Source organism: Parus major, chromosome 1A (genome assembly GCF_001522545.3).
Source record: "Parus major isolate Abel chromosome 1A, Parus_major1.1, whole genome shotgun sequence".
Classification (NCBI taxonomy): Eukaryota; Metazoa; Chordata; class Aves; order Passeriformes; family Paridae; genus Parus; species Parus major.
Window position 1 is genome coordinate 5210272 of NC_031773.1, and position 27154 is coordinate 5237425.

General features: G+C 41.4%; 1 protein-coding gene and 1 long non-coding RNA gene across 8 annotated transcripts in view; both read right to left on the reverse strand.

Annotated features, from left to right (window-relative positions):
- Positions 1-471: 471 nt before the first annotated feature.
- LOC107204150 lies at positions 472-7251 on the reverse strand. 2 transcript variants are annotated; one of them, XR_004497671.1, is made up of 4 exons: positions 7130-7251; positions 3149-3957; positions 2379-2472; positions 475-1619 (listed from the first exon to the last, which is right to left on the reverse strand). It is a non-coding gene; the product is annotated as an uncharacterized LOC107204150 (long non-coding RNA). The 2 variants fall into 2 exon arrangements; XR_001521500.2 differs by having other exon boundaries at positions 472-1619; positions 2379-3957.
- Positions 7252-12346: 5095 nt separating this feature from the next.
- USP6NL (USP6 N-terminal like) overlaps positions 12347-27154 on the reverse strand; it is a 119735-nt gene continuing 104927 nt past the window's right edge. For all 6 annotated transcript variants that reach the window (XM_015628420.3, XM_033514306.1, XM_015628421.3 and 3 more), the window contains one exon: positions 12347-25643. In XM_015628420.3, the coding sequence (XP_015483906.1) occupies positions 24205-25643 (1439 nt within the window). In that variant the 3' untranslated portion in view covers positions 12347-24204. The remainder of the gene's footprint in view (positions 25644-27154) is intronic.

Below are 27154 nucleotides of genomic sequence, written 5' to 3' on the forward strand. Positions count from 1 at the left end.
CAAGCCCTTGCCATGATCCAGCACCTCCCCTTCCCACCAAACTGGGGCCAATGCCAGGGCAAAAGAGCAAAACTCCCTGTGGACTGTGTCTGGTTGGAGGAGCTTCCCAGAGACCCCATGTTTGGGACTAAACAGGAGTTAAGGTTATTCTGCACAGTCTGTTTTTGGCAACTGATTTCTGGTTCCCACCTGGAAGGTGGTGGAGTCTGACTCCAAGTCTGGTTTGGAGCCCCTAAACTGCAACAGAAATGGAGGAGTAGAGATCTTTGGGTCTCCTGCTGGAGAGACACATTTGCAGGTGCCCCACAGGGACTCCAGCCCTGATAACTCTGCCTACAGCTGCAGTGGCACTCGGTGTGGGGGGCTCCTGTCACTTGACTTCGCATCCGGGCTGCTAATAAGAACTCCCTCGACTAGGAAGACATCACTGCAGAGAACAAAACCATCTCCTGCTGAACTGATTATATTTACTGTAAAACACGGAAGCAAATGAAATCTCTGATTGAGAGAGAAGGAGAAAGCTTTTAATCCCGCTCTATGGCGCTTGCCAGATTGACAAGTCTAGAAATACGAATGGAAGAGTAATTATACAAGACTCACGTCGCTGCTCAGATTTATTTTTCCAAGTGTAAGAAAGAGAAAGAGACAGGAAAGACTTGTTATACTGGTTCCCATAGCTGTTAGTGCAAATTGATTAGAAATCAAAGCTCAAGATGTTCCAAACTACTCAAAAAAACTTCTCCTCTGAGCAGTGGCACAATCAAAGTATTATGGATGACACAAGACAAAGGGGGGGAAAAAATGAAGAAAATAGCCATTTGGGGCAAAGTCATGTTTTCATTTTTACAAATCCTAGAGCTCTTTGTGGAAGAAGGGGCAAATGTCTATGCTACTTGGTCCAAACAATTTTAAAGTTATGTGAGTAAACTCTAAAAATATCCATTAAATCTTTGAATTCAGTTGCTAAATGAAAGGATAGAGACGACTAAACAGTGAAGTGTCTGTCAAGTTATAGTCACTAAATACTGGGAGAAGATGCATCAGGACTTTGGGTCAGGGTTGAACTCAGAGCAAATGAATTTCTTCAAGGGCCCTTGAGGACACTGTACTTTATAATTGAACTTGTGCTTCCAATTTGAGACCTAAGCATCCATCACACAAAGCATTTTTAAAAAATACAGCATAGACAGGTTCATCTTGCCTAATTCAAAACATCCACGCTGGAGACATCTGTGCCTCACTGAGCCTCCCATCCTTTGTAGCCATGAAGGGAAACAGGAATTTCTACTGCGTGCTCAGCTGACTTATTTTAGATATCAGCTTTAGGGCAAGGTGAATCATGCCTTGAATGTGCCAATTTCCCTGTGGTGCCAAAGCAAGACTAGACAACCAGTTTGCTTTCTCAGATGAATCCCACGTGGCTGAGGCTGATAGATTTGTGTTATGATCTGGCTGAATTTGGGCTGTCTGTGGTTCCAAGTCTTACATCACCCTCTGGAGAGTCCTGTGTAGCTGTGCCTCAGTGGATCCTTAGAGGTGAGTTGGAAAACAGCAACTGCCTCCAGATATCATCGGTTCTGACAATTGCTGTGGTGTGCTAATGAGTCTGGATGGCTTCCCTGGAGAAACAAATCACCTTAAACATTTAAGTTGTCCCCAGAGCTTTCATAAAGTTTGAATCAAGCAATTATAGATTCAGACTAATTTCAGCAATGTTGGTATGGACTTGTAATGGGAATAATCTGCATGCTCAGTTTTTGCTTTTTAGTGGATGTATATTAATGCTCCAGATAGCAGCATCAAGACAACAATTTACATTCTAGTCTTTCCTCCTTTGGTGAGGAGCTTTATAGGTAAAGATTCACACTGCACAAGGACACTGAATATTGAACAGGAACTTTCCTTCCAAATTTTGTTTCCAGAAGGGTTTAAGAAAGATAACAGAGTTTTATGCATCTGATTAAAAAGCCAACGCTCCAAACTCTGTGCATGTAGGTTTCTGGCATTATTTCTGTTATGGTCATAATCAGCTGCTTGCCCATTCCAGCTGCTAAAGCACACTAGACAGGACTTGAATTCCAAATATTATTCTCATCACCATGGTATCCTGTGCACAGATCCCCAAAGGTAATTAAAGAAGTTTGAGGCTCTGACTCCAAAGGCCAGGTCCATAAATAATTTCAGCTCTCACAATTAGGTGACATAGTGTTTTGTTTTGAGACTTCTGTACTGCAGGGAGTGAATCCAGAAGCTGCCTTGCCTCCAGTTGACAGGGAAAGATCAGGGCACCCCCACAAAAAACCACTCACATTGCAGAAAGTCAGGTCAATGCAAGCTCACAGAGGATGCTGCCCAAAGTGACACATCTGTGAGCTCACCTCTCCTGGAGTCTCCTCACCCAGGCTTGCAGCTCCATCTCCTCGGGGTCTTTGGACAGAATCCTCCTTTCCTCCTGGGTATCAGTGTTAAAACCTATATTAAACACAAACACCATTGGCACACAAACATCAGAGGAAGACCCTCCCCCCCTCACCTGCCAAATTCACAGCAAGAGCTTTAACAGTGAGGTGACAAAGCAGAGACCCTTTGCTGTGCTGACTGCTTGGCCCAGTATCCTCACAAACATCCCAAATCCCACATTATTTTATAGGCAGCAGCACAAGCAAAACCAAGTTACTTTTCTGGGAGAGGGCAGTTCTGAAACTTTATCTTTAATCCTCCTTCCCACAATAAACAAAAATAACCAGGATTCAGAGTATATCTTTTCCTGCTTTTTTTTCCCCTGTACATAAAAACTACAACAGTTGAGGTTGAGCAGCAGCAAACATGTAGATATAGAGGACTCATAAAGTGCAAGGAGAGACATAATCAAAGTCAAACCCTACAGAATTGGGTGGTGGTTGGAGACAGGTATTATGTGTTGGTAAATTATATTTTACTTGCATCATGTATATATTTTGCCTTAACTGCCAGGCTCCTTCTGGACACCACCCTTTCTAACCTGCATGCAAATATTTTCTTTTGGGAATAGGGAGAGGAGAGCAACTCATAGAGCTATTAAAAGTGATTAAAATAAGAAAGAGCAGAGGGTTGTTTTAAGATAGGAATGGAAAGTCCTGGGAGGACTGGTCCCTTGGAAAGATCCCACCTTCTGCATAAGGGGAAAAGGACTTTGCCTGAGGAGCAGCAGTGTTTGTCCTGGATCTTCATCCTGCAAAAATAACAATTAATGGATTTTACTATGTAATTTTCTACACTTCTAAAGATGGTTCAGGAAGCACAGGACCAGTATTATTCAGTTGCATGTTTACTCCATTTTAGATCTTGCAGCTCCAGGTTTTTTCTTTCTGTCCATTTTGTCCTGTTCCTTTCCTTCTGCTTCAAGGATGAATTGCTAGTAATCCATCTCAGGTGTGTTGTCAGTCCTAAACACTGTCAATTAAGTGTCTTCTGAGGAAGATTTGGTCAAGCTGCCTTCTCAGTAATGAACATCTTTTTTGAAATTACAACTTTAAATTATACTATTTTCCATAATGTAAAAGCTATGAAGGAAAAGAGAATAAAAACCCTTGGGAAGAAACATGTATTTTTCCCTACTTCACTTCCATCCTTGCCATCTTCCATCAGTCTGACAAAAAGCTGTTTGCAAGAGCCTCTTGAAACGAGGAATCTAATATTCAATCACAAAAAGATTAGCCTTTGACTGTACTTCACTCCCTGCTACACTAATACAATCAGCACAGGAAATGTTATCCAGGAAGGGGTTAGGGGAGAGGATGGAAGACCAGGTGGTGCTGGAGACCTAAATTATAAAAGTTTATTTTTCATGAAGCATGACTTTTATTTGCTTCTAGCTTTAGGAATTGCAGTGCTGGAGATGAAACACACAGCAGGAGATGTTCAGTCACGTGTGCAAGGGCAGGTGTGCTGCTGAGTCACTGCTGAGCTTGGGATGACCTGTGGAAAGGGGACAGGAAAACTGGGATTACTTTGGAGAAGTTAATTCAGAGCTAGAGCAGCCTGCACACACCATGCCCAAAGTGTCACTCACGGCACCAGGAACCACAGGATACCTGGACAGAGCGTGGGCACTCAAATGTGGGAGCGCAATTCACAGAACATTTATCACCTGAGGCTCCTAAAGGGCCATAAACACATAATTTTTGCCACTGTAATTACCCAGCTATCTGGAGTTTTGCTGCTGCACTCAGAAATGTTGTCATCTCAGCAGGACTGTGCGGGTTTGCATCTATGTCATGTACATGCCTGTTGGGACCTGCAAATTAGGTCTTTCTGTGCTAAAGTTCCCTGAGCAGTCTCAGCTTTTCCTTAGGTATGAAGCACAGGGGAGGATGCTCTGCACAGATTTTGTCTCATGACCCAGGAGCTCAGACAGCTCTTTCAGAGCAGGAGATGGGACACATCACCTCCCCTCCCAAAACTGCTGCAGCACAGGAAGAAATCTAAAGCTGGAGAGAGAGAGAGATCTGCATGATCGTGCAGCCCTGATGAAAGCTCTGACCCTGCACAAAGGCTTGGGATTTCCAATCTCTGTACAGGCACCACGTCTGCATTTTGTATCATTTTCAGTATGTCATGTAGCAATTCTGCACCTTTGCAGCCTCAGCAGCAGAAGAGATGTCTGATCTCCCACAACATAAGCCACCCTCACAGGATAAATATGTTACATTTTTGTGGCACACGCTGTCAGATGCTCTCTCAGTGCTAGGATAAACCAGAGTACATGGAAAACAGAACTGATGACAAGTGTCATTAAATCTCCAAGTAATTTTTTTTTTTTTTGCCCTGAGATGTCCTTCCTCAAGCCACAGAGAAGGACATTCGATAAATACACGTGTCACCATTACTTACATCAGTAATCTAGCAGACAAGACTGTGGGATTGACATGATGGCCACAGGGGCTGAATTTAGGTCACCTACGAAATGAATTAAAAGCTTCTCCTTATCTCAGTGCCACATCTCTCCTCACTCACACCCTTGTCTGGCACAAAGATGATGAAAACTAACCCACTGATTGCCAAGTGACTTCTAAACACCACAGCTCCTTAATCAGGGCACCATACCACATTAAACTGGTACAGTCACAACAGCAAAGCTCCAGATTGAGGTTGTCCCCGTGTAGTTATGGCTACAGATCTCAGTGACCAAGATCTGTGTGTGAGCTTATCCTAAAACAAACAAACAAACAAAAAAAAGCTAATAAACACAAAAACAACAGCAAAAAACCACACACACAAAAACAACAAAAAACCAAACCAAACCCAAAACAAACCTCACGAGAATCAAAGAAAAACTCTAACAACCAAAAAGGAAGAACCCAGACATGCAAGATTTGAGCATAGGCTTGCATCAGATCAATTGGGCTGATACCTCTGCCCTTTGTTTCACCCCCACTCCCACAGAGTGAGCTGTGCAGCAGAGATGGCTCTGGGCTGAATGACAGACTGCAAGCACAGATTACCACCTAGAAGGGCCAGTGGAGTCCTCTGCTAGGAAAACAGCTCCCTTGTTCCCATTTTTAAGTGATTTATGGTTTTATAAAGCACACTAAATGCCCTTAGTGCCCAGATTCTCATGCACTCATTACTGATGTCCAAACAAACCTGCAGCCAACACAAAGAAACATCCTCACCTGAAATCAAGGCATGTTTGAGCCTTCTCAAGGTTGAAGAACAGCGGGTGAAGGTGTTTTCTGGGGTCTGGGGAGTATTTTTTCTGGACAAGATGAATAAAACCTGAGCCTGGCAGCTAAAGGAGCCCAAATCCTTCATCACTGAACTCTCAGTTGTGGAAAGGAACCTAATGTGGTGGGGTTGAGGTTGCAGTGCTGGCAAGAGAGGCCCAGAGTTTTAATGAGGAGCATTTCTTGGTTTGGTTCTGCTTGGGCACCTAGGAGCTGACCCTGTATCCTTAATATGTAAATTCCCACTGTGCCAACAATCTCCTGGGCTTTCTCTCCCGAGTCAGCTTTGCAAAATTTCATAGTTTTGGCTAATGATTCTGATGACAACCAGGAGCAACATGCTTTGCTGCTGCCTCAGAAACAACGTGTGATCCCTGTGTGAAATCTCCTGCTCTTCACAGGGCTGGTGGGCTCCCAGCAGCCCATCTGTGGGGGCTGGCCAGCTCAAACCAGTGAGGCTTGGCAGAAATCAGAGGTTAAAATTACTGTTCAATCGTTTATATTCGCTCTGATGTATTAGGATGAGAGTAAATGGGGGGGACTTTCCTTTTTAGGATTACCTCTTGTATTTTGGGGGGGTTTGTCCTTGAAGAGCTTTTTGAAAGGCTGCCAAACAAGGCAGCAGCATGTAGGTGTGTAGCCAGAGGATAAAGCAGTGTCCCATGGGGAGACAGGAGGGTGGGATGTCCTGCCCAAAGCCATCTGCCTGCAAAGGGAGAGGCTGCACAAGGGAAGCAAGTGGGCAGTGAAGAGTGTGTTTGTGTGGGAGGAAGCAGGAGCAGGTGCTGGACAGGCACAGATGCCAGGAAGGGCAGTGGGCCAAAGCCAAGCCAGAGGAAGACGAAGCTTCTGGGGATATAAATCAGGTCAGGATGGTCAGGATATGCATGCAGATGACACCCAAGTAGATATCTCCTTTCCCCATTCAGAGAGATATTTTAGAGTCTATTAGACCATGGATTAAGACAACTAATTTAGCCATGCCTCACATTGTACTTTAGCTTGTTCCATAATCACCACAAGATAGAATTTGGCTTTAATCATTTCTCATCCCAGGGACAAAGCCTGCTTTCACCCAGTGTGCCAAGACAATTCTATGAGATTAAAATTATGTCTCTTGCAAGAATGTTCAGAGCCTGCCTTCAAGGGTCTCTTTCTAATTGTTTTCCGAGGCTGCCAGCCTTGCAGGGTGTAGCACCAACTTCAGAAGATGTGGGGTGGAAAAGTCTTTTTAAAATTATTTTTTAAATCAGAGGAAGAGAGAAAGCTCTTTAATCCCATACAGAAAATCACTTCTTCCAGCCAAGCAGCAGTGGGAGCACAGGCCTTGGAGTTCACGGTTCAAGAGTGCAACCATTAGACATGCAAGCACTTCCAGGAGGCAAAAGGAGGGGAGGCCAACCTAGGCTGAGACTGTGACTGACCTTACAGTAGAAAATCACAATTTGCAGAGCTCTTCTTCAAGGATCTGGCTCCACAGACAATCATGGCATTCACCTGGGCAATCAGAAAACAATAACAAAGGTATCAAGGTGAAAAGTTTGGACTTAAGATTATAAGGTTGGGAAAGAAAAAAAAGGGCTAGAGCCACCCAAAAATAACCCAAAAATCCCTGATTGGGAACAGCACTTGGATTTTAGAAAACTTCGATATTTTTTCAGTCTCACTGTTTAATTAGGACACTTAAAAATGCAGAGGAGAAAACTTACAACAACAGTAACAAGCTCAAACACACCCTACCCTGGGAAAAGTCTGTTACCTGGCACTGAAAAAGCCACCAAGTGACAGAATGTACTGTGGTAATTCATGTCTGTGACATTACAGTGATTGGCATTAATGCACTCACCATAAATTACTGCAAGTCAAAGCACTCTGAGGAGAGACAGACAGAAAGGAATATTCAAGGTTCTTGATTATTTATCAGTTGGCTGAAACATTTAGAGACCAATGAGAGCATTACATATCCTACCCAGTGAATCACCTCACAGCAAAGGATTTCACATTCAGATGAAAGTTTCTGCTCATGGCTGGAGGGAAGGGATGTACAAACAAGGTCTGTGTGACACAAGGAGGTTTCAGCATTGCAGACAGTGAATTTGGATCCCTGGAAGCCACACCAAGGATGCTTCATTAGAGGGAAGTTATCAGACTAAACATATTTCCAATTTCACTGCTATCATCTTCAATTGAAATTAAGGACAGTTAAACCACATAATTTATTCTTCCCTCTTTGCCTTGTGCTTTTTTCAAGATACTTCATGCAGCCACCTAAGCAGCTTAAAGACTTTGCCTTCCATGAGTTCACATTTCGGCTATCCTACGCCTCACAAATGCTGCACCATGAAAATACCACACTGGAGAACAGCTGAACAGAACTTTGTCTCAGATGACATTTTAAACCATTCAGGAAACACTGATCACAAGTAGATATTTTCCGGTAGTTTTTTATATAAATAACATTTAGGTTTCTGCCACAAGTCACTTGTGTTCCTCCATTAGTGGATAACAACTGCGACGTGCAGTGATTCACTTGTGAGTGCAGTGTGATGGGAAGAACCAGGCTGGGAGCAATAGAGAGCAAATAGGAGACAAAGTACTCACCTAATGTTTCTAAGAAACCAACATGAAAGGCTTGTAAACTTCTATAATACTTCCTTTTTCTCTATCATACTTAAATTTCCTTTGCATTACGAATTCTTCACTGAAGAGCACTGTGGACTTGGCACTGGCTTTTTACAAAGCCATTCTTAAAAACATTTCATCAAGGTGGAAAAAAAATTCAAAAAAATCCTAAGGCCCTGCATATGATGGCACCCTTTTCACTGATGCAGCTCTCCCACTGAATTCAGTCTGTTCTTGGCAACAACATATCCAATAATTTCAGCGTGAGCCATGGGAGATAAGGACCCCCATGGTTCTGAATTGCCATCGTGCTGGACTGCATGTAAGTGATAACTTAGCATTTTGGGATAGAAAATACTGAGTATTTTACTCTCTGGTAACCTCCTCTTCATCTCAAATTGGTTTTTTGTATGATAATTTGAAAGATTTTTCCCAGACCTTGTATCTTTAACAGAAGTTAGACAAAGCCTGAATCTTCCTGTGTTTGGCAAATGTTTTGCTGTGGATGCATTTTTAAATAAACAAAGACCTGGGCACACAATGTAAGAGTGGGATGTGCTGCTGTAATTCCTCTACCCAAATATCTCAGTCCATCTGTGATGCTGCTGCATCACCTAACGTTAACATGTGCAATTTATAGGGAAGAAATGGAGAGAGAAAATGTGCTGAAATAACTTGCCTATAGCAATATGCTGAGAGATCCAGTGCCAGGGCTGGGAATTAGAGCTCAATTGATTTCTGGTATCCAGCCCCTTGCATAATTCACTAGGTCACAGTGACAAGATTTAAATATGGGACTAATTGAATGTTCATATAGGAATTTCTGCTCTTTTGGTCTGGCTCAATGCAAAGTTGGAGAGGGAGAAGGATACAGAGGAGAAACTGAAGCCTCTGGAGGAAATTCTGGGGAGGGGGGAATAGCTGGAAGAGAAGGCTGCTCTGTCCTCCTCCTTTTATCTCAGTAGCAGGTTAATTCTGGATGACAATTTAAATGTCAAACAGAGTTGATCTATTTCACCAGGGAAAAAACCCATCTCCTCAAATCCCTGCTGACAGAGCAAAAAGCACCTGGCTCCCCAGTGGGCTGCTCTAGAGGAGAGAGCTGAGCTCCCCAAGAACCTTAAAACCTTCTCCAAGAGCAGGAACATCTCCTGAGGAAAGTGACCACGGACCCAGGGTCTTGCTGAAGTCACCCTTGAGCTGCTGTGAACAACCATAAGCAGAAACATGAGATGACAGAAAATATAAATATTAGAGGGAAAATGTCTTCAAAGGACTGGAAAAAAACCCCAAATGAGTCAGGGCAATCACAGCTTCTCCCTTCTCTGGGCTGTCCATCACATCTGGTGCAAGGTTCCTCCTTCTGTTTCTTGGGCAGGTGGTTTGAATGCTGCATGTTCTCCAGCTCCTGATGGAGTGTTCAGTGGTTGTGCTTGCTGGGAAGATGTTTTCCCAAACCAGTTTGCCTTGGGAGAAGCTTCTGGCTCCCAACACAGCTCCACTGAGCCACTCCAGGCTTGCTGTGTGCCTCAGCACACACACTACAAATACTCCTACTCCTCCCCACCAGAAAGCCAGAACTTTTTCCTCCTCCTCCTCCGTTGTTCAGCTGGCACAGGAGAGGACTCACTGCTGCCCTGACTGTGTGGCTTGTCCCCAGGATCCTGAAGGAACTGCCCAGGTGTTTTCCCCTACCTTGGCACTACCAAAGCATATTCTTCCCATGACTTTCTCCTGCAAGACAGGAAATGCCAGGAGCTTGGGGGAGGATGAAGTTTTAATTTTTTTGTAATCTCCAAAGCAGCCAATTCTTCCTCACCCACATGGTATTCCTTCAGCCTCCCATTAATATATACAGGACATCCCTGGGATACTGGAAGTACTCCAGGTGTGTTTCCCACTGTAAAACCTGCAGCAACACCCACTTTTCTTCTCTTGCCACAAAAGCCACAGATTCTCCACCTGCTCCAGTCTTCAGGACCTCTGGGAATGGCACTTTCAGGTACTCCCAGAGGAGTGCAACAGTGAGCAGGTGATGTGTGTGCAGAGGCCAAGTCAGGGCAACACAGTCTGTTCTCCAGAGGTGGGTGCTATCAGTTCCTAAAGGTTTTGTATCCCAGTAGCTAAATCATCATCCAATCTTCCTAAAGGAGTGTCTAAACAATTTCTGTCCCCCAAAAAAGCCCTTTGTTTGGACTGTCCCATGGACATATTTACTTTTCAGAGTTCATTTAGGAGCAGGAGCAAACCACAGCTGTTCCCACTGGCAAAGATGAAGCTTGCTCAGATGCAGATCTAAAAACCCTATTTCAGTTCTACAAACCCCACTGAGAAGGTTTTACTGAGCTTGGTAATATTTAAGGTTAGTGTTAAAAATTAAAATCCTCCATTCATGTGTCTGTGCCCATGGCCCCTGCCCCATCCCTCACCCAAAAAAAGCAGATTCAAAGCCTTCAGTAACTCTGAACAAAAAAAATAATTTAGAAGTTCATATAAAAAAAAAAGAGAAAAGCATCTGGTTTGTTTTTTCTGGTTGCTTTTTGGGCTTTTTTTTTAGTTAAGCCAGTGAAATATATTCAACAAAATTATTTCAGAAAGACTTCTGACCAAAAATCCCCCACCTCTTTAAAATGCATCACCCAATGCCAGCAGGAGAAAAAGAATATCTGACAGAAAGGGAATGTTCTGTATCCTTTTTATATGTCACCACCCGGGGTGTCTTCCCAGTTCACAGACAAGCTGTACTGATTCCTGTGCTGGAAATGCTGGACACACTGATGGAACAGCCAGTTCTTCCAGATCCCTCATGCTCAGACAGTTTCTGCAGGTGGGATCTGTTTATGGAAATGTAAATCCCTTGGCTGGGCTCTGAAATTACTTCGAGCAGCAAAGAAGTCACTGACCAAAATCATTACAAATGTTGCTCATCTTCACAGGGTCATTTGGAGACGAGCAGATACAACTCACCTTTGGACTGTCACCACAGCAATATTAATAATAATGAAAAATAACTTGGGCTTTGCGCGACACCACAAATCTAGAGCGCCATGTCTGGAACTGGCCTTTCCTCAGTGACAAATTCTAAACAACAAACATTCATAACACAAGTCCATGAAGTATTGCCTGTAAAGGATAATAAATCCTTTGGCAATACGAGGAAGGTAGGAAAATCTTCCTGGCACAACTATTGCTAACACTGTCTGTGCATTCCAGTGGCAAGTGCAGCTGGATTCCCAGCTCTGATATAGTAATAACATAATTATTATGCAAAATGTTATGCAAAATATTCCTTACAGATAAATGCTAGCTGAGCCATACACCTGACTACTGTCTTTAAAATATTTACACCTGGAACAGGTAAAGAAATAGATAATTCTTTCCTATATCTCATCTATAATATCTCTATATATCTCTACCAGTCAGAAAAGAGACCTTCTACTCAGGTGCACAGGAAATGTATTTAATGCTCTTTCCCTCTCAAAATCACCGTCAGGTTTTAATTCAGCTCCTCATGGACAAGTGCCCATCCTATGGCTTGGTCCTCTGAGAAATTCTGACTCAGACTCTGAGGTCTTTGAATACTCAGGGTTATGATCAGTGAAACATCTGAGCACACAACCAGATGTGATGGACCACAGAGTGAACTATTCCACAAAAATCATTGCATAAAAGAAAGCTTGAGCAAGCTTTCTTTTATGCAGTGAGCAAGCACTGCTGGACATGGCCTGAGGCTAACTAACAAAATACAGAGTTTCTGGGATAAAAATAAAGGTCCTTCACCTGACAGTAAAAAAACCCCAAACCCAGCAGACAGTTAAAAAGTTACGATTTGCAAAAAATACATATAAAGTACAAATACTTCGATTTAAAATTTAAAAAAAAAAAAAGCCAGAAATTGCAAAGAGTTTCAGTTGTGTGGAAAATACAGACAAGTAATAATAGAGAGTACAAAATTCAATGAAAACTTTATAAAGTTCAAAAATTCAACATAATAAAGAAGGCAACTTGAAACAAAGAAATCCCAAGTGTCAGGTACAACTTTATTGTTGGACATTAATGTTAAAATTGCAAACACTGATATCAAAAGGCAACTTCATGTAATCACATTAGTGGGAGACAGGAATTGGTGGGGCTTTTCCCAGCAGATTTCCCCATGGATTAACTCTTGGCTCAATATTATTTAACATTTTATCAATGTTCTAGATGCTCATGTAAAAATTTCTCAAGATGATAAACAGATGTGATAGCAGTAGATGATCAGAAATTAGTTTTACAAAAGAAGCTGGGTTTGGAGATGGGTTGTTTTTTTTTGTTGTGTTGGCTTTGGGGTTTTGGGGTTTTTTTTTTGAAGGATCACTATACAGGCAAATTGATTCAAACGTAACTAAATACAAAAAAATCCTGGAAACCAGGAAGAGTTCAATAAACAATTGGAAGACAAAGGATTATGAATTCTTGTCTGTCAGAGATGCCTCAATTCAACTGATCTTCACTTGGGAACAAAAGCTTAGTTTCATGGGTGCTTCATATTTTCACACTTACTGAGCCTAAGTTACATATTGCATATGACATTAAAAAATAATAAAAGACCTGTAAAGACCTGTGATATGTAGTGCAGTCACCAATCAAAAAGCAACAGTTAAATTCTCAGTAGTTTGCAGAGATAGGACAATGCTCTTTCGAAGTCAGTGACTTTGTAAATCCACTCTAGTCTGGAAATTTAGTTTTCTAGACAATACTTAGGCTCTTCAGCTCTAAGTTTTAAAATGAGTCAGCTAGAAGCAGAGAACAGGAAGATATCTAAGTTCCCTTGATTTGTTCCAATTTTTACAGCCAAATAATAGATGTATTCTTGAAAGTTTCTGTTACACAAAAAACCCACATCAAATATTGCTAAAAAACCCCAAACTCACAGGCAAGGCAGGCCAATAATTTCTCTCTAAATATAATGGGCACTGACAACCTGATCCTGCCCATCTGGGGACAAGTGATGACCTGAGCCAGCAACCAAAGTCACAAACACAGATTCTACCTTGTATGACAATTGTCCTTGACTATGTTTAATTACCTATTAAATAATCCTTCCAGTCTCACAGGACAGAGACTTGTTCAGCCTTTGTGTTCAGAGATGTTGCTGAGTGGATTACTATTATTGTTATTATTGTTATTTCTCTGAAAGAAGCCCATGAGAAGTTGTCTCACTTTCATAAGGAGGTCTGGGTCCTCCATCTTACACAAGCCTTTGCTGGCATCTTTGTCCTTGATTTCAACGCTCTTTATATCTGACATGCCTGAACCAAAGATGTGAAGAACTTTCATTGATATAATAAGTTTCTTGAAGTTTGTTAGAATTAATACAATACATTTCCCTCCTGCTACATCTTTGCATTGTGCTGCCACTTCAAACACAGAGCCCACTTAGCTGCTTCTAGAAGACTTCAGATGTCAAGGCTATGAGGGTCCTCTTGGAGCAGTCACAATAAAAATCTCACTTCAAATACATGCTTTTAAACAACATCTTTACAGAAAAGACTCTTATTAAAATAACAAAAAAAAAGTTTTTCATTGGGAATTAACAAATGTGTTGCAGAGCAACAGGTTCATCTGTATTGAAGAGAGGAAAATATTTGGTATCCTACAGAGAAACTCAGAGAGAACCAACAGTCCTTCTGAGAAGAGATAAAAGCATCATCCCACATCTGTGTATGAAAAAACCACCACAAAAAACAAAATTAATGATTAAAGAAATGTAAGTTAAAAGAAAATGGAAATCAGATACAGGAAGAGATGTTTGTACAGTGCCAACTACATATGAAATGTATCAGTAACAATTACAAAGACCAAAATTTTTAATCACAGGCACCAAACACACAAAGACTGATGGGCTTTTCACTTTGCTCATGGAAAATTCTCTCACACATAAATATCCCAGCTCTGCTGAGCTCAGTGGGCTTGTGCACTCTGTATTTAGAGTCTTGGATGACCATGGAAGGCTTTCCTTTTGAGGACAGAAGGAACTCTCCAGCTGCAAGAAGCAGGGAAGGCTGGGCAGGGACCAGGCAAGACCCATCCAAATCTGCCCCAGCCTTTGCTGTGGTTCTGTGCCAGGTGGTTTCACAGTCCCCGTGGTCAAGGAGGACTCCACCCCAAGAGACTGGGGTGGGCAGGGCTCAGTCAGCAGAGGATGAAGGTTCCTGGGCTGGCTGTGCCTCAGCCTGTACAGGACAGAGCTCCACGAGCAGAGGGCGGTCTGGCAGCAGAAAGAGCCAAGAACACAAACTTGGCAATGTAAGGCTCGTCAGAGAGGTTTAAAACCTACTGAGAGTGGCAGGGAGTGAACATCCCATGGGGACAACTCTGTGGATGAGAGGGGCGGCTCAGAGCTTGCAAAAACCCCCCAAAACATGTCTAGGTTGACTTAAGAATTGAAAGAAAGGATCTGCACAGGAAGAGACTTAATGGACAAGGGCAGAGAGCACTTAAATATTTAAGAATGTTCTTCATAGCTTTGAATTCTAATTAAGATAATTAAGAATTCTAGCTGACATTCTAATAAAGCTTTTTGAATGCAAAGAGCCATTCTCATTTTCTTTTGTTAGCTCACTGCAGTGAGAGGTTCAGGTATGCCCACCTCAAAGCACCACCAGCATCTTCTAGGTCTACTCAGCTCCTGGCTGGGAGAGAAAGGAAGCAGGCAGTACCTGATAAACAATGTCCCAAGCAGTAAGTCCAGAAGGTCAGACTAGACTTATCACAAGTTGATGTGAGAGAAAATATTTGAGAAATTCTGTTCAGCACAATAAAATGCAGTTACAAAGACACCTCAGGAATTAAATGTTGCAGAGCAGGGGAGGGACTTGAAATCTTGTTAGGCTGACAAGCATTTATTATTTTTTTCACAGCAAAGGCAAAAAAGCAAAGAGGGAATTTCTCCCTAAGCATCCCCATCATTAACATAGGAGTTAAAAATAAAAGGGCTGCAGGTTTTTTATATAAACAACACTACCAAGGAAGTGTCAGACAGAAGATCCAGGCTGGGGAGGTTTTATAAAGTAGCTCAGCTATGCTAATGGTAAAACTGAGCATCTGTCAGATGCCAAGGATATAAAGACAGGAATTCTTGCTTGCCTTCCTAAGTGACATGGATAGTGGCTCCTCAAATTATATGAAGAAGAGTGGGTACTAAGTCACTTGAGAGGTTGGACACAACTCTTTGTCCTGCTTCAATAATTTAAAATAATTAAATGCAATTCCCTCACAGGATCACCATCATGGAAAGTGCTCCTTTAGCACTGAGCACTGCTTGCTCTTTTGGCTGGAAAAAATTTCAACCCCACAGCAATCCACAGTATTGCTTAAAGAGAAAAGAATTGCAAGACAGAAGTTCAGACAGCTCACCTTTCTTTTCTGAAGATAAACCCCTTAAAAATTACTTATAAATCCCCAATGGCCTCCACAGGTCATGGGTTAGGCTCATAGATGGAAACACAGTCCTTGGTTTAGTTCCAAAGACATCTACTGAGGTGGCCAACTTGCCAGCTAAGATTTTGCTGAGCCCTTCCAGAAAACAGCACACACAAGGATGAATCCTTCTGCATACGCTCAGGGGATATACCCAAGGTATGTTTAAAAAAGGCAAATCCAGTTCAACTGTACCTTGTTAGCAGCTGGCAAGTCTTTTCAAAGGTACAGCTAACTCTCCATCCTTGGATGGGTAGTTAAGTAATTTTCCTTTATTAATCCAATTTGAGGATAATTAGCAGTCATGGAAGTTTGGCTTCCCTCCTACAAGCCCCATTAGTCCAGCTGGAAAGGAAACTTGAGATCTCAGCTTAGGGTCATTTTAATATCAGAACATGATTCACTCCTAAAAGGGGAGGTAGACAAGGGCACCTGGCCTTCCAGTTAATAATAAAGTAATTACCGGGGTTGCACAGAACATTATTCTGGAACTCAAAGGCCTCTGTAAGAAACCACTTAAATGAACAGGGAAAAACATCACCTGACCAACCCCATTGAGTGTAACATGAAGGTTATAATAAAAGTGATCTGCTTATGTGCCCAAAATCACACGTTCTGAAAGCATTTCAAAGCCTTTCAGACCTAACATTTACAATGATAAATGTGTGCCCAGCGTGACACCCCACCCAGTCACTGAAATCATGGGGTTTTATAATGGCATTTAAAGAGCAAAACTATTTTGTTCCTTTCTGAAGTTTGGCTACCAGAACTTTTCTCTGTGGGGAGCAGACAGAGCTGCACAACTTCCAGCAGGTCAAGTCCAGAAATCACGATTTTTCCCCTCTCCTTTAGCATTCAGCATAATATAGATAGAGTGGGGAGGACCAGGGAATGCAAAAACTGAATGTATTCTAAAGCTTTGTGGCAAAACCAATAAACCCCACAACCAGCACCCAGGAGGAGCCATGAATACTTAGAGCAGACAAAGGGCTAATTCTTCCCCTCTCAGACTTGGTGTACCAAACAGAAACTGAACCCATCAGGAAAGCAAAGGGAGAAGGCAGGATGGATGCTGCCCAGCCGGGTGCTCAACTGCACGGCAAAAAGCACACCAGAGGTAACTGCTGCACTTTTACACATTACACAGCAAAATCACAATGTAAAGCATCAAAGAAGTTGGGGCATAGCTCTGTACAAGTCCAGCAGCCACAAATTACTTTCTGTAGCTGTGAGCATACTCATTCTATGGCAAGGAGAGACTATTCCTTCTTTATTCACTATATGTGATGAAATATTTACAGAGAATTCTGTGCTCAGCCATCCAATAAAGGCTGACTTGCTGCTTTGTGCTGACCAGCATCAAACTGTCAAATCATGGACACAACCTCCCACACAAGCTAGGTATCACTGGGAAAGAGCTGAGCAAAGCCACTGATCATCCAAGCCCTTCCAATTAACGGGATAATAGATAAGCATCTGTATCACTTACGATGCAGGTGCTGCTCACAGCACAACCACCAGATAGACCTTTCTAAAGTGCTTATGATTGGCTTTTACACTCATAATTTCTGTTTTATGATCTCCAAATCATGTACTTTGTACTTTTTCAGTGTTTTCTCCAAAGCAAAGTGACAGTGCTGCAATACGAAGACAGACTTTGAGATGGATTGGAGAATGCAATGAATTAACACAATGCAGGAAGCTCGTGACAGGCTGACACAAGAATTGAAAGAAAACTCATTCACTGGAGAAGCAAACAGGTGGACATTTCTACTGGAATTGAAAAAAACTCAGATGGGAAAAAATCTGACACAGTAAAACCTAGGGAACAAAAAGAGAAAGCACTCTGAAGGGTTTCAGGAGTTCCAGACACAAAGTCTGAACAAATAACATCAAAGCAAGATCTTCTAACACAGGCGCTTTCTTTGGAGACTGAAAAGTTGATTGGGTGAGTTGTCCCTGAAGAACACTGAGGCCAAGGGGACTGTTTTAAAACCACTTTAATATATTGAACACAATACCCAGTTTGTGCTAGGTTACCCTTCATGGGACTTGTGTCCAGGAACTTGAACCTGCTGACTTCCAGAACAGACCCAAATTCCCCTTCTCTGAGAGCACAGGCTCTCCATGATGTTTCAGCCAGGATACTGCTGGCCTTGAGTAGTGTTGGCAGATTTGGGTGCCACAATTGAAGGGAGATGTTAAACTATTAGAGAGCGCCCAAAGGAGGGCAACAAGGATAGTAAAGGGTCTAGAGGCCATATGAGGAATAGCTGAGGGTACTTGGTCTGTTCAGCCTGGAGGAGACTGAGGGGAGACCTCATTGCAGTTACAGCTTCCTTGTGAGGGCAAGAGGGGCAGACATCGATCTCTGCTCTGACAGTGACAGGGAATGGTCTGAAGTTGTGTAAGGGAAGGTTTAGGTTGGATATAGAAAACGTTTTTCACCTGTTTGGGCACTGGAACAGGCTGCGCAGAGAAGTGGTCACAGCACCAAGCCTGAGAGAACTCAAGCATTTGGACAATGGGGTGTCCTGTGCAGGGCCAGGAGCTGGGCTCGATGATCCTTGTGGTTTCCTTCCCTGTGAAATTTCAGGGGAAGAAAACCGAGGTTGTTGCTAGAAACAAGCTTCATTCGAACTCTACTCCTCAAGGTTAAGGCAGCTAAGCATCAGCATGTTTGAGAACCAGCCCTTCTGCTTCAAAGATCTGTGAGTTTTGCTATAAAACACACATTGCTGATGGGTGCAAGGGCAACCTTGCACCAGTAAAGCTTTTCCACTTACCAAAACCCCACTTTTCATGCTGAGTGCTAACATGCCTGAAAATACCACCCAACCCACCTGATGGTAGCACTGGAGATCACTTACTACCTGTGGTGTCATTCTCAGATCTGAGTTCTCTTTAGGGAAATATGGGAACAGGGGAGTTTAAAAAAAAAGGTACAGATTAGACAAAGTAATCTAACAGACTTTCTGTTATTGAAAAAACCCAAGTCCTAAGGGACAATACCACAAATTATTTGAAAAGATATTGCTGAACTTACAAATACAATGTTTGAAGTGGATGGTTTGAACCAAAAGCAAACATCAGCTCTCCTAATTAAAGAAAAGAGCTCCCAGTTCCTAGCCCAGGCTTTAACTCTTTACCTCATTTCCAGCAGAAAAATCTGACAAAAGCAATACATTACTAGGAAACAGGTTATTTACTTAACCACATCAAACATATTATACTGGCAGGAGGTCAGCTGTAGCTCCAAGCTGGCATGTTTCTGTGGCAGGACACAGCATTTTGCAAAAAACCCTTCCTTGGTCTGTGTGTAATATGATTTTTGGTGCTTGACCCCAGGCAGAAGCAACTTTAGACTTTGGATTCCACAGACTTGTACAAAAGTCTCCCCCACTACAGCATCCTTCACCAACTGCCAAATTCAATTGCTTTCTGTCAAGAATTACTTTTCTGGAGAATTTACGACCAACTGCAATACTAAGAATATAATTTTTGTTCTCTTAATTTGCACATAATCTAGAAAGGAAATGCTGAAGAGGCAAACAATAACCTCTGATGTACAGCAGAAACAGCAGCAAAAAGGCATCACAAAGCCTCTGAAAAAACACATGTTGGCACATTATTAGAGAAAGAAGACAAAAGAATCGCATCACACACAGCTCACCTTGACAAGGCTGACAATAAAGTCAGTAAAACAAACTAACAAAAAAAAGGAAGAAAGAAGTCAGAACAAGATAGCTTTGTTTTCTGATTATTCATTCTAAAAGTTCCATTGATTTTCTACTAACATATTAACTCCATAAGCACAAAGAAAAGCTGTTGGTGTGAGCAGAGACAATCAAATCACTCAGGAGAGGGACCTACGTGTTCCCTGCTGCAGTAAGTTCTCTTGGCACAAAGAACCCAGAAAATGGTGTCTTTCCCAGGATTTGGCAGTCACTTAAAGGCTATTCCAAAATGACTGCAATTATATTTCCAATTTCAATTGTTGGCCTAGTCATCTTCTCATTGCAACTCTGCCACTAAAAGCATTTGGATTGTCTTAATATTGCCCAAAAGAAAAAAGTAACTGCAGCAAATTATGCAGTAGCTTCATGCCATCTAAAGAGGAGACTGAATGATACTTGGTTAAGTAGCTGTTAAACTGTAACCATGCTGCATTTACAGAACTTTACAAAAATGCAGTATTTAAAGGACTACAAAAAAAGATTATATTTTCCTCTCACTGAAGTATCGAAAGTGGAATGTTCTCTGCTGGAAATGAAACGGTGGGCGTTTGATGGCATATTTTAAATAGTATTCTTCTTTGTGCATGCAGTGTAATGCCACCCAAGGGGGAGATTAAAAAAAAAAAAGTCTGCAATTTGCAAGTCCATTTCAAAGTCATATTGAAGATGATGTGAAATTCAGGATAGGATTCTTGAGAAAAATCTCCCTGGAAAATGTGTATGTACCTCAGGGAAGCTTTGGATTTGCTCCCCCATACTGGAAGGCTGTTCTGTCTTTTGACATTTCAATGTTGTTTACTGTTTGCATCTAATTTTGGAATTATTCTGTGGCTTACTACAACAGTGTATCTTTGACTTGCAATAAGGTACTTCTCTCTTGCATCCTCCATGATTTCTAAAAATCTCCGGCTACTTGTCTTGAAACTTAACTGATAGTGATAGAGCAGTTACTTTTACAACAAGGGATTCATCCTGCTGACAGGTATTACAGAGGTAACTGGCATTTACATATCTTAGCCCTGAGAAAAATAGGACTGTCCACTCCAGTCTGATAATTTTGAAACAACTGCAAATAATATCATGCTTTAAGGCTTTAAGTAGTCATCAGCAGATGTAGGAGAGAATATTCTCCTTAACAGACTACTGGCTAAACAGGTTTTCCCTTTCCTCATGTTGCCTTCCCTAAAGTATAGACTGACCACAGATGGATCTGAGGAAAAGGAAAGAACTTTCCTGAGGTCAGATTCTCTTCCTTAGCTGCCCAGGCTAGGGTTTAGATTCAGATTGATCACCAAATCTGATGCCAAAATCTTCCCCTGGAAGGAGGAACAGGGATGGCTTCTGTCTTCATTTGCAGTGTATAACCTATCTTGGTTATATAGGTAAGCAAGCACCTGGATCTTGCAATCGCATCCCACTCACCAAAAAGTTTAAGAGTACCAGTGATACCATGATCCTTTCCCATTTTTATTCCATAGCCACAACAATTTTTACTGCACAAGACTGAAGTGCTTCAGTACCGCACTGAAGTCATTAGATCTAATCTAGCAGAGCATCCAAGTGAAAGGAAAGGCAACCACAGAATATACTCAGTGTCCTTTCTTTTCTCTTTAAACCCTAATTAGTTTAATTTCACTAATTTTTTGCCATACAGAAGTTAGTTATGTCTCTTTACTTAGTCTTCTGTGTTCCTCTGTGTTAGTTCTCCAAATCCCTGCGCAGAATTTGTCTCATCAACCACAAGGAATGTCGTGACAACTGACTTGGACAAAAAACCTACAGTTTATACAGCTCAAAGCAGAGATCTTGGAAAATTATGAAACCATAGGAAGAAAGAAAATGTCTCAAATATTTAATGCTGATACTTACCCCTCCAATGTTTTCAGATCAAACAGTGACAACAAAAGCTCTTATGAGGATGTCTAATCCATGACACCGAGATGAACCCCTCTATCAGCAAGGCACTGGAACAGCTTTGTCTCACTTCACTCTGCATCAAGTGGGTTTTGTTACTGGTACGAATGACAGACTCAAATCTGGTTGTACCTTGAGCCTGGTTTGTCCAGTTAAATAAAAATAAAAATGTATTTTGCACTACAATCAGATGACACAAGGCTGGATTGCTTTTTTTTTAAAATAACTCAATAGCATCCTCCAGATGTGAGAGATGGAAGCCACAGTCAGACTATTATTTTGCACTTAGATCAATGCAACTTTGCAAACTCCTTATGCCAACAATTCTCTTTTAAACTGGTATTGGGTGAGATTATTAGAACAAAACCAGAAAATTATGATCACAGTTTATGCTCCCAGTTTTTGCAAATGATAGGCTAAGGTTTAGCAGTGTAATAAACTATAATCAATAATCTTGCAACTTCTGCAATAATGCAAAAACACTATATAGATTGTATCCACACTGCTTAATCTAAAAATAAACATGTACAAATTAAATAGGATACATCATATATATACACATGATTCATTTATGAAAAGCAATTGTTTGTGTTGAGAATAGCAAAAGTCCAGTTTGGAGCTAATCGAATAATTAAGAAGAAAGACAACACAACATAAGCTTAATTATTATTATTTTAACATGTTAAAAATACAGTCACATCAAAATAGGTACACAGTTATAAAACTGGTGTAGATGAAATAAGAAAATAGTGTGTATATATTTTATATATAAAAATCTACATTATTTACTAACGCTGATACATATTTTGGAGCCTCATGTTGTTTGCACAAATAAATTGTACAGCTTTGTTATGAATTACAGAACCATCATTAAACACTGAGATTATTACACTTAGCCACAATATTATATACATACATTTCTAAGCTGCTGTAAGCAATCAGAACTAAAGTAAGCCCAAGTCATATTTATCTTCACAATTTTAGTTTAGGATTTCAGTGTAGTGCTTGGCTACAGTTACTTCGCTGCGGTTTCAATATTTAAAATATAAAATTGCCCAGTTATTAAAAATTACATCAGACACGTTATATACACAAAAAATTGTTTTGAAACATACTAAGTAAATGTTACTTCCATTTGTAAAAATTGTTTTACTTCTGTACCTTAAAACTTACAGAGCCAACCTGCAGCAATAATAGGCACTAAAGCTCATTGTTTAAAGAAAACAAAAATAATATCTGTTTCTATGTTTTCAGTTAACAAACCTTACAAAACAGAAGGGAACAGGACAACCTTCCAAACTGGTGTTGATACCAATGTTTAGTACTTCAGTATTAGAGAAAACTCTCTGTTCAGTACTCCAAGGACCTCTCCTGGCGAGACCCCCCTCTGCCTCAGCTCCCGGTGAGAGGTCAGCACGTCCTGCAGCTCACAGGACTCCATCCTACATGTGCCACTTCACCTGCTTTTAATTCCACCCCCAATTCACATTCAAAGAAAGGAAAACACAAAGTAAAAAAGGCTGCGAACGCTAATTAGAATTACTTACATCAGCAGGAGTTTAAGGTTCCTGTTAACAACAGTCAGGGTCATTTTGGTGTAAAACACCACACAGTGCAAGTCCCATCACAAACATGAACTCGCCAGCAATTTGGGGGGAAAAAGGGCAGAACACAACAGAGTCCACTCAACAAAGCTTAGGAGAAAGGACACTGCATACTCACACAGTACATAGATACATATCGAGCCTGGAGCAAAGCTCAATCTCCTTCATGCACTTCACAGAGGTGTCAATGAGCTGCACAATTCTCTGATACCTGTGAGATTTGGCCCTGCAACCAGTTTTAGCCTCACAGCACAGCATGGCAAAACGTGAAGGGTGCAGCACCATTTCTGTATCTGGCATTAGTCTCACTGTGCTCCAGTCTTCTGCATATACAACGACATTCTGAAGGTAGATTTGGATGAGAAGGTACAAATTCTCCACTTCTGATGCACTTATAAAAAACCCCCTAAACACTGCCCTGAATTTAAGCACCATTTCTTAGCCAGATTAGAGAGACATTTTTGGCTTTCTGCTTTTCCCTGCCTGCTCCTTCCTGCTGAGGAAAAGGACAAACAGTAGTCAAAGGAGAGGAAATTAACTCTCACACATGATTAAATTAATAATCCCAAAGCATCTCTCCTGCCCAGAACAGATACTGGGATGCTGAGGCAGCTGTATAAAAATGAGAGAAATTCCCATTCAAAATGAATGGCTTCTTAAATAAATTACAAAGAAAAATTAATATGAAATTAAAGTACTTCACGAGCTTTGCCCAAAGTTAAATGCATTTAAATTTAAACTCTTTAGCTCTTTTCCACATGAGTTTGTGTACTGTAAGTGCACACTCACACAGGCGCACACACACACATCTGTACAGTGCATTAACAATGTCAGTCAAAATAAAACTTTTCAGTGTGTTACAGGTTTTAGGCAGAAGGATTGTAACACAAGTTATTTAAAATGTAAGGAGAGACGACAGCATGAACCACACGGTGTATATGAGCTTATTGCTATGTCTATGTGCATTACATCACTTCCAGTAGCTTCCATGCAAGTCCAAGAACTCCACCAGCTTCCAACCAAAGCCTGAAACATCTCTGAAATAGTGTCATTATTTTTGAACTCACATGAACCATCCACATTTCAGAGGCGGACTACTACTAACACAGTACTGTTCAACTGGTTTTGGTTCTTGCCATTTCACTAAGCATAGCCAGGTTCTCAGAGAAGCACAGATTCATGCATAGACAATCCATCAGTTCTGCTCCGATAGTGTTGGGCTTGAGCTGATGGGCTTGGATATTGATACTGTGGGGAACCATTCTCTTCCAAGGTTGGGGAAGTCCTGTATCTCACTGGACTATCCACAGAAACAGGAGGAAGACTGCGGTCTTGTAAAGGTGTTGGCTGGAAATGCTGGTACTTCTGGAAATTATCCAAGTGACCTTTGTTAAGGTCTTGGCTCCAGGGCTGCCTGTAGGGTTCGTGTCTGTAGATGTAGGTGGCATCTGGCCACTTTCTCTCATCTGGTAAATAATCTGCTGGAGGGATTATGAATTTGACACCTGGAGAGGACCTCAAGCTGCTGGTGTAAGCATCAACAGGAGCAACTTCTGTCTGAGCAGGGGCTGGTGAAAGAGGATTTTGGCGACTGGCAGGATAGGAATTCATTTGCAGCTTGTTTGGGGAATAATCTACTGACATAAAAGGGTATGGCCTTCCAGAGGGGCTGGGTCGATTCCCGTGGTAATGCAGAGGTGAAGAACTTGTATTGCCTATACTGGAAACGTGCTTTGGAGAATTCCCATAGTAAGTAGGGGGATTACTATAACCTGGCAGTGGCTGTTTTACATTCAGTCCATGAGATGGACCATCAGACTGAGATGCATATTTTGGAGATCTGGGCTGTGAAGTGAAGACGTAATTATTGGGTATTTTTAATGGAGCTGGTATTTTTTCCATTTGCTTCCTTGGACTATTAGAAAATGCTACATGCCCAGGACTTTGTGGATGAGCTCTCTCAATCACCTCTTCAACAAGATTCTCGCTCTCAGTTTCATCCTCTGAAACATTGTCATACTGAGATGCATTAGACCCTCGCTTACCTTCATCAGCATCCAAAACCCTCACCTTTTGCTTTACATTCAAAGGCTGCACTTCTCCAGGACTTGGTGGTGGGCCCAAAACAGAATGGTTTACTGGCCTCCCTTTCACCTCTGCAGTGAGCTTCATTGTCTTTTCCATTATTTTGGTATCAGACGGTTTATTCCACTTAGGTACAAATTCCCTTCTGGTATTGGAAGTAGCATTAGAATTTTGATTAGCAGCTGCATTATTGTATAGACTCGAGTTGTCTTGGTCTGTTAGCTGAGGCTTTTTTCTGGTATCTATGTCATTCTTAGGCAAACTGTTTTGTGTCTCTACTGGTCGAATCTTTTGCTGTTTTAAAGAAGGTTTCTTTTCCATCGAATTAATTCTTTTTCGGTCATTTGGTGAACTTTCTTGTTCTTCTTCCATGGATGGTCTTCTCTCTGTCCTTCTTGCTGTTTGAGTACCAGTACTGTTCTGTCCATTAAGCATTGGAGTGGAGTTAAGCACAGAAGGTGAAGGTCCTGATGGAATCTGCCCCAATGGCTTCTTTGGAAATTCATCTTCTTTACCTAAAACAAGAAAAGGAATAACATAAATTCATCTCTGTGCAGAAGCTTTCTTCGATCTGTTTGTAATGCAAGCACAAATAGCTAGAAATTAACTGGGCCTCTCCCTGGGTCACCATTCTGCTGAACATCTCAAAGTTTCTTCTGTATACTGACATCGAACACAGACCTTCTCCAGCCTTTCATCCCAACCAGTTATTCCTTCCTACAGATGATGCAATCTCACCAAGCTTTTGCTCTATCATGAAAAAAAAAACCATTTTCCTAGATGACATGTTGGTTACAGCACCTACTCTGTATGGAACCCTCCTCACACTGTTTCATTAAGCAAACTACTTTGTCCACTTTAAAAATCCTTCCCAATATCACTCTCCCAATCGATAGTTTTCCATTCATGCATCCTTTAATGTTCACCTCTCGCAAGCCCCACCATCAGCTCCTGCCTCACATGCATAAAGCTCCCAGGTGACATCTTCTGGGTGTAGCTCCTCATTAACATCTACACAATTAAGACCATGTTCCCCCTAAAGCCTTCCCTGCCTAGAAATTTCATTCTCAGCATTAAAAACTTCCAGTAAAAGGCTCTATATACAGAATATTTTTTTCACTTCAGCTTTTTATCAATATGGAACAACTGAAGTAGCTGACACCAATACTGGCCACGTTATGGTTTGAATTGAGTTTTCCATGGACAGGTTTTGCAGGACACAAGGACATCATTTACAGAATGAGAACATGAATGGAAAGTTCTCCCAGACTGGAGCTCAACACACTTCAACAGCCAGTGGTGAACATCAAATGCGCGTATACCCAGAGCAACCCGCACTGACATTCAGAAACAATAAAGAAGTGTTTCATGGCTCAATACTGCTCAAAGAACAATCCACATCAAATTTTCTACTGCAATCAACACCCTTCATAATAGCAGCCAAAGTATTTTATCATATCTACTTGCATATAACTTATTTAATTGTGTAATCCATTACTTTCCCATTATAAGAAGAAAAGGTCATGCACTTCTCATTAAATGTATTAATCTAGATCTAATTCATTTGCTGTTCAGCATTTAAAAAAAAACAGAAGTTTTAAAGTCAGCATTACCAAACAAGTCCTATTCACTGTGTATCTATTTATAAACAGAAGCTTTGTAGTAAGGAGGAAAAAAGAAATGGCTACCCTTGCTTAAATGCCATGCAAAATAAATTATATGAAATGGCTGTTGGTAAAATATTTTTGTCTAATCCCTGTTTCTTCCTAAGGCAAGGACTCTTCCCATCAGATCAGAGAGTTAGCACGTCACTTTCTAGGTATTTGTAATTTAAATTCCTTTTGTTTATCTATAAGGGTTCACAGGAGTGAATACACACAAATGTCTCTCCCTGACAAGTGCTGTAGTTACAAGTGAGCTATGTTCATTTATACAGGCATGAGCAGGAGCTCAATCTTTGATGAGTGGTTCATGATACAGATACAGTGAGGAAAGCCAGCAGCCAAGGTCACTGTTATTTGTTATA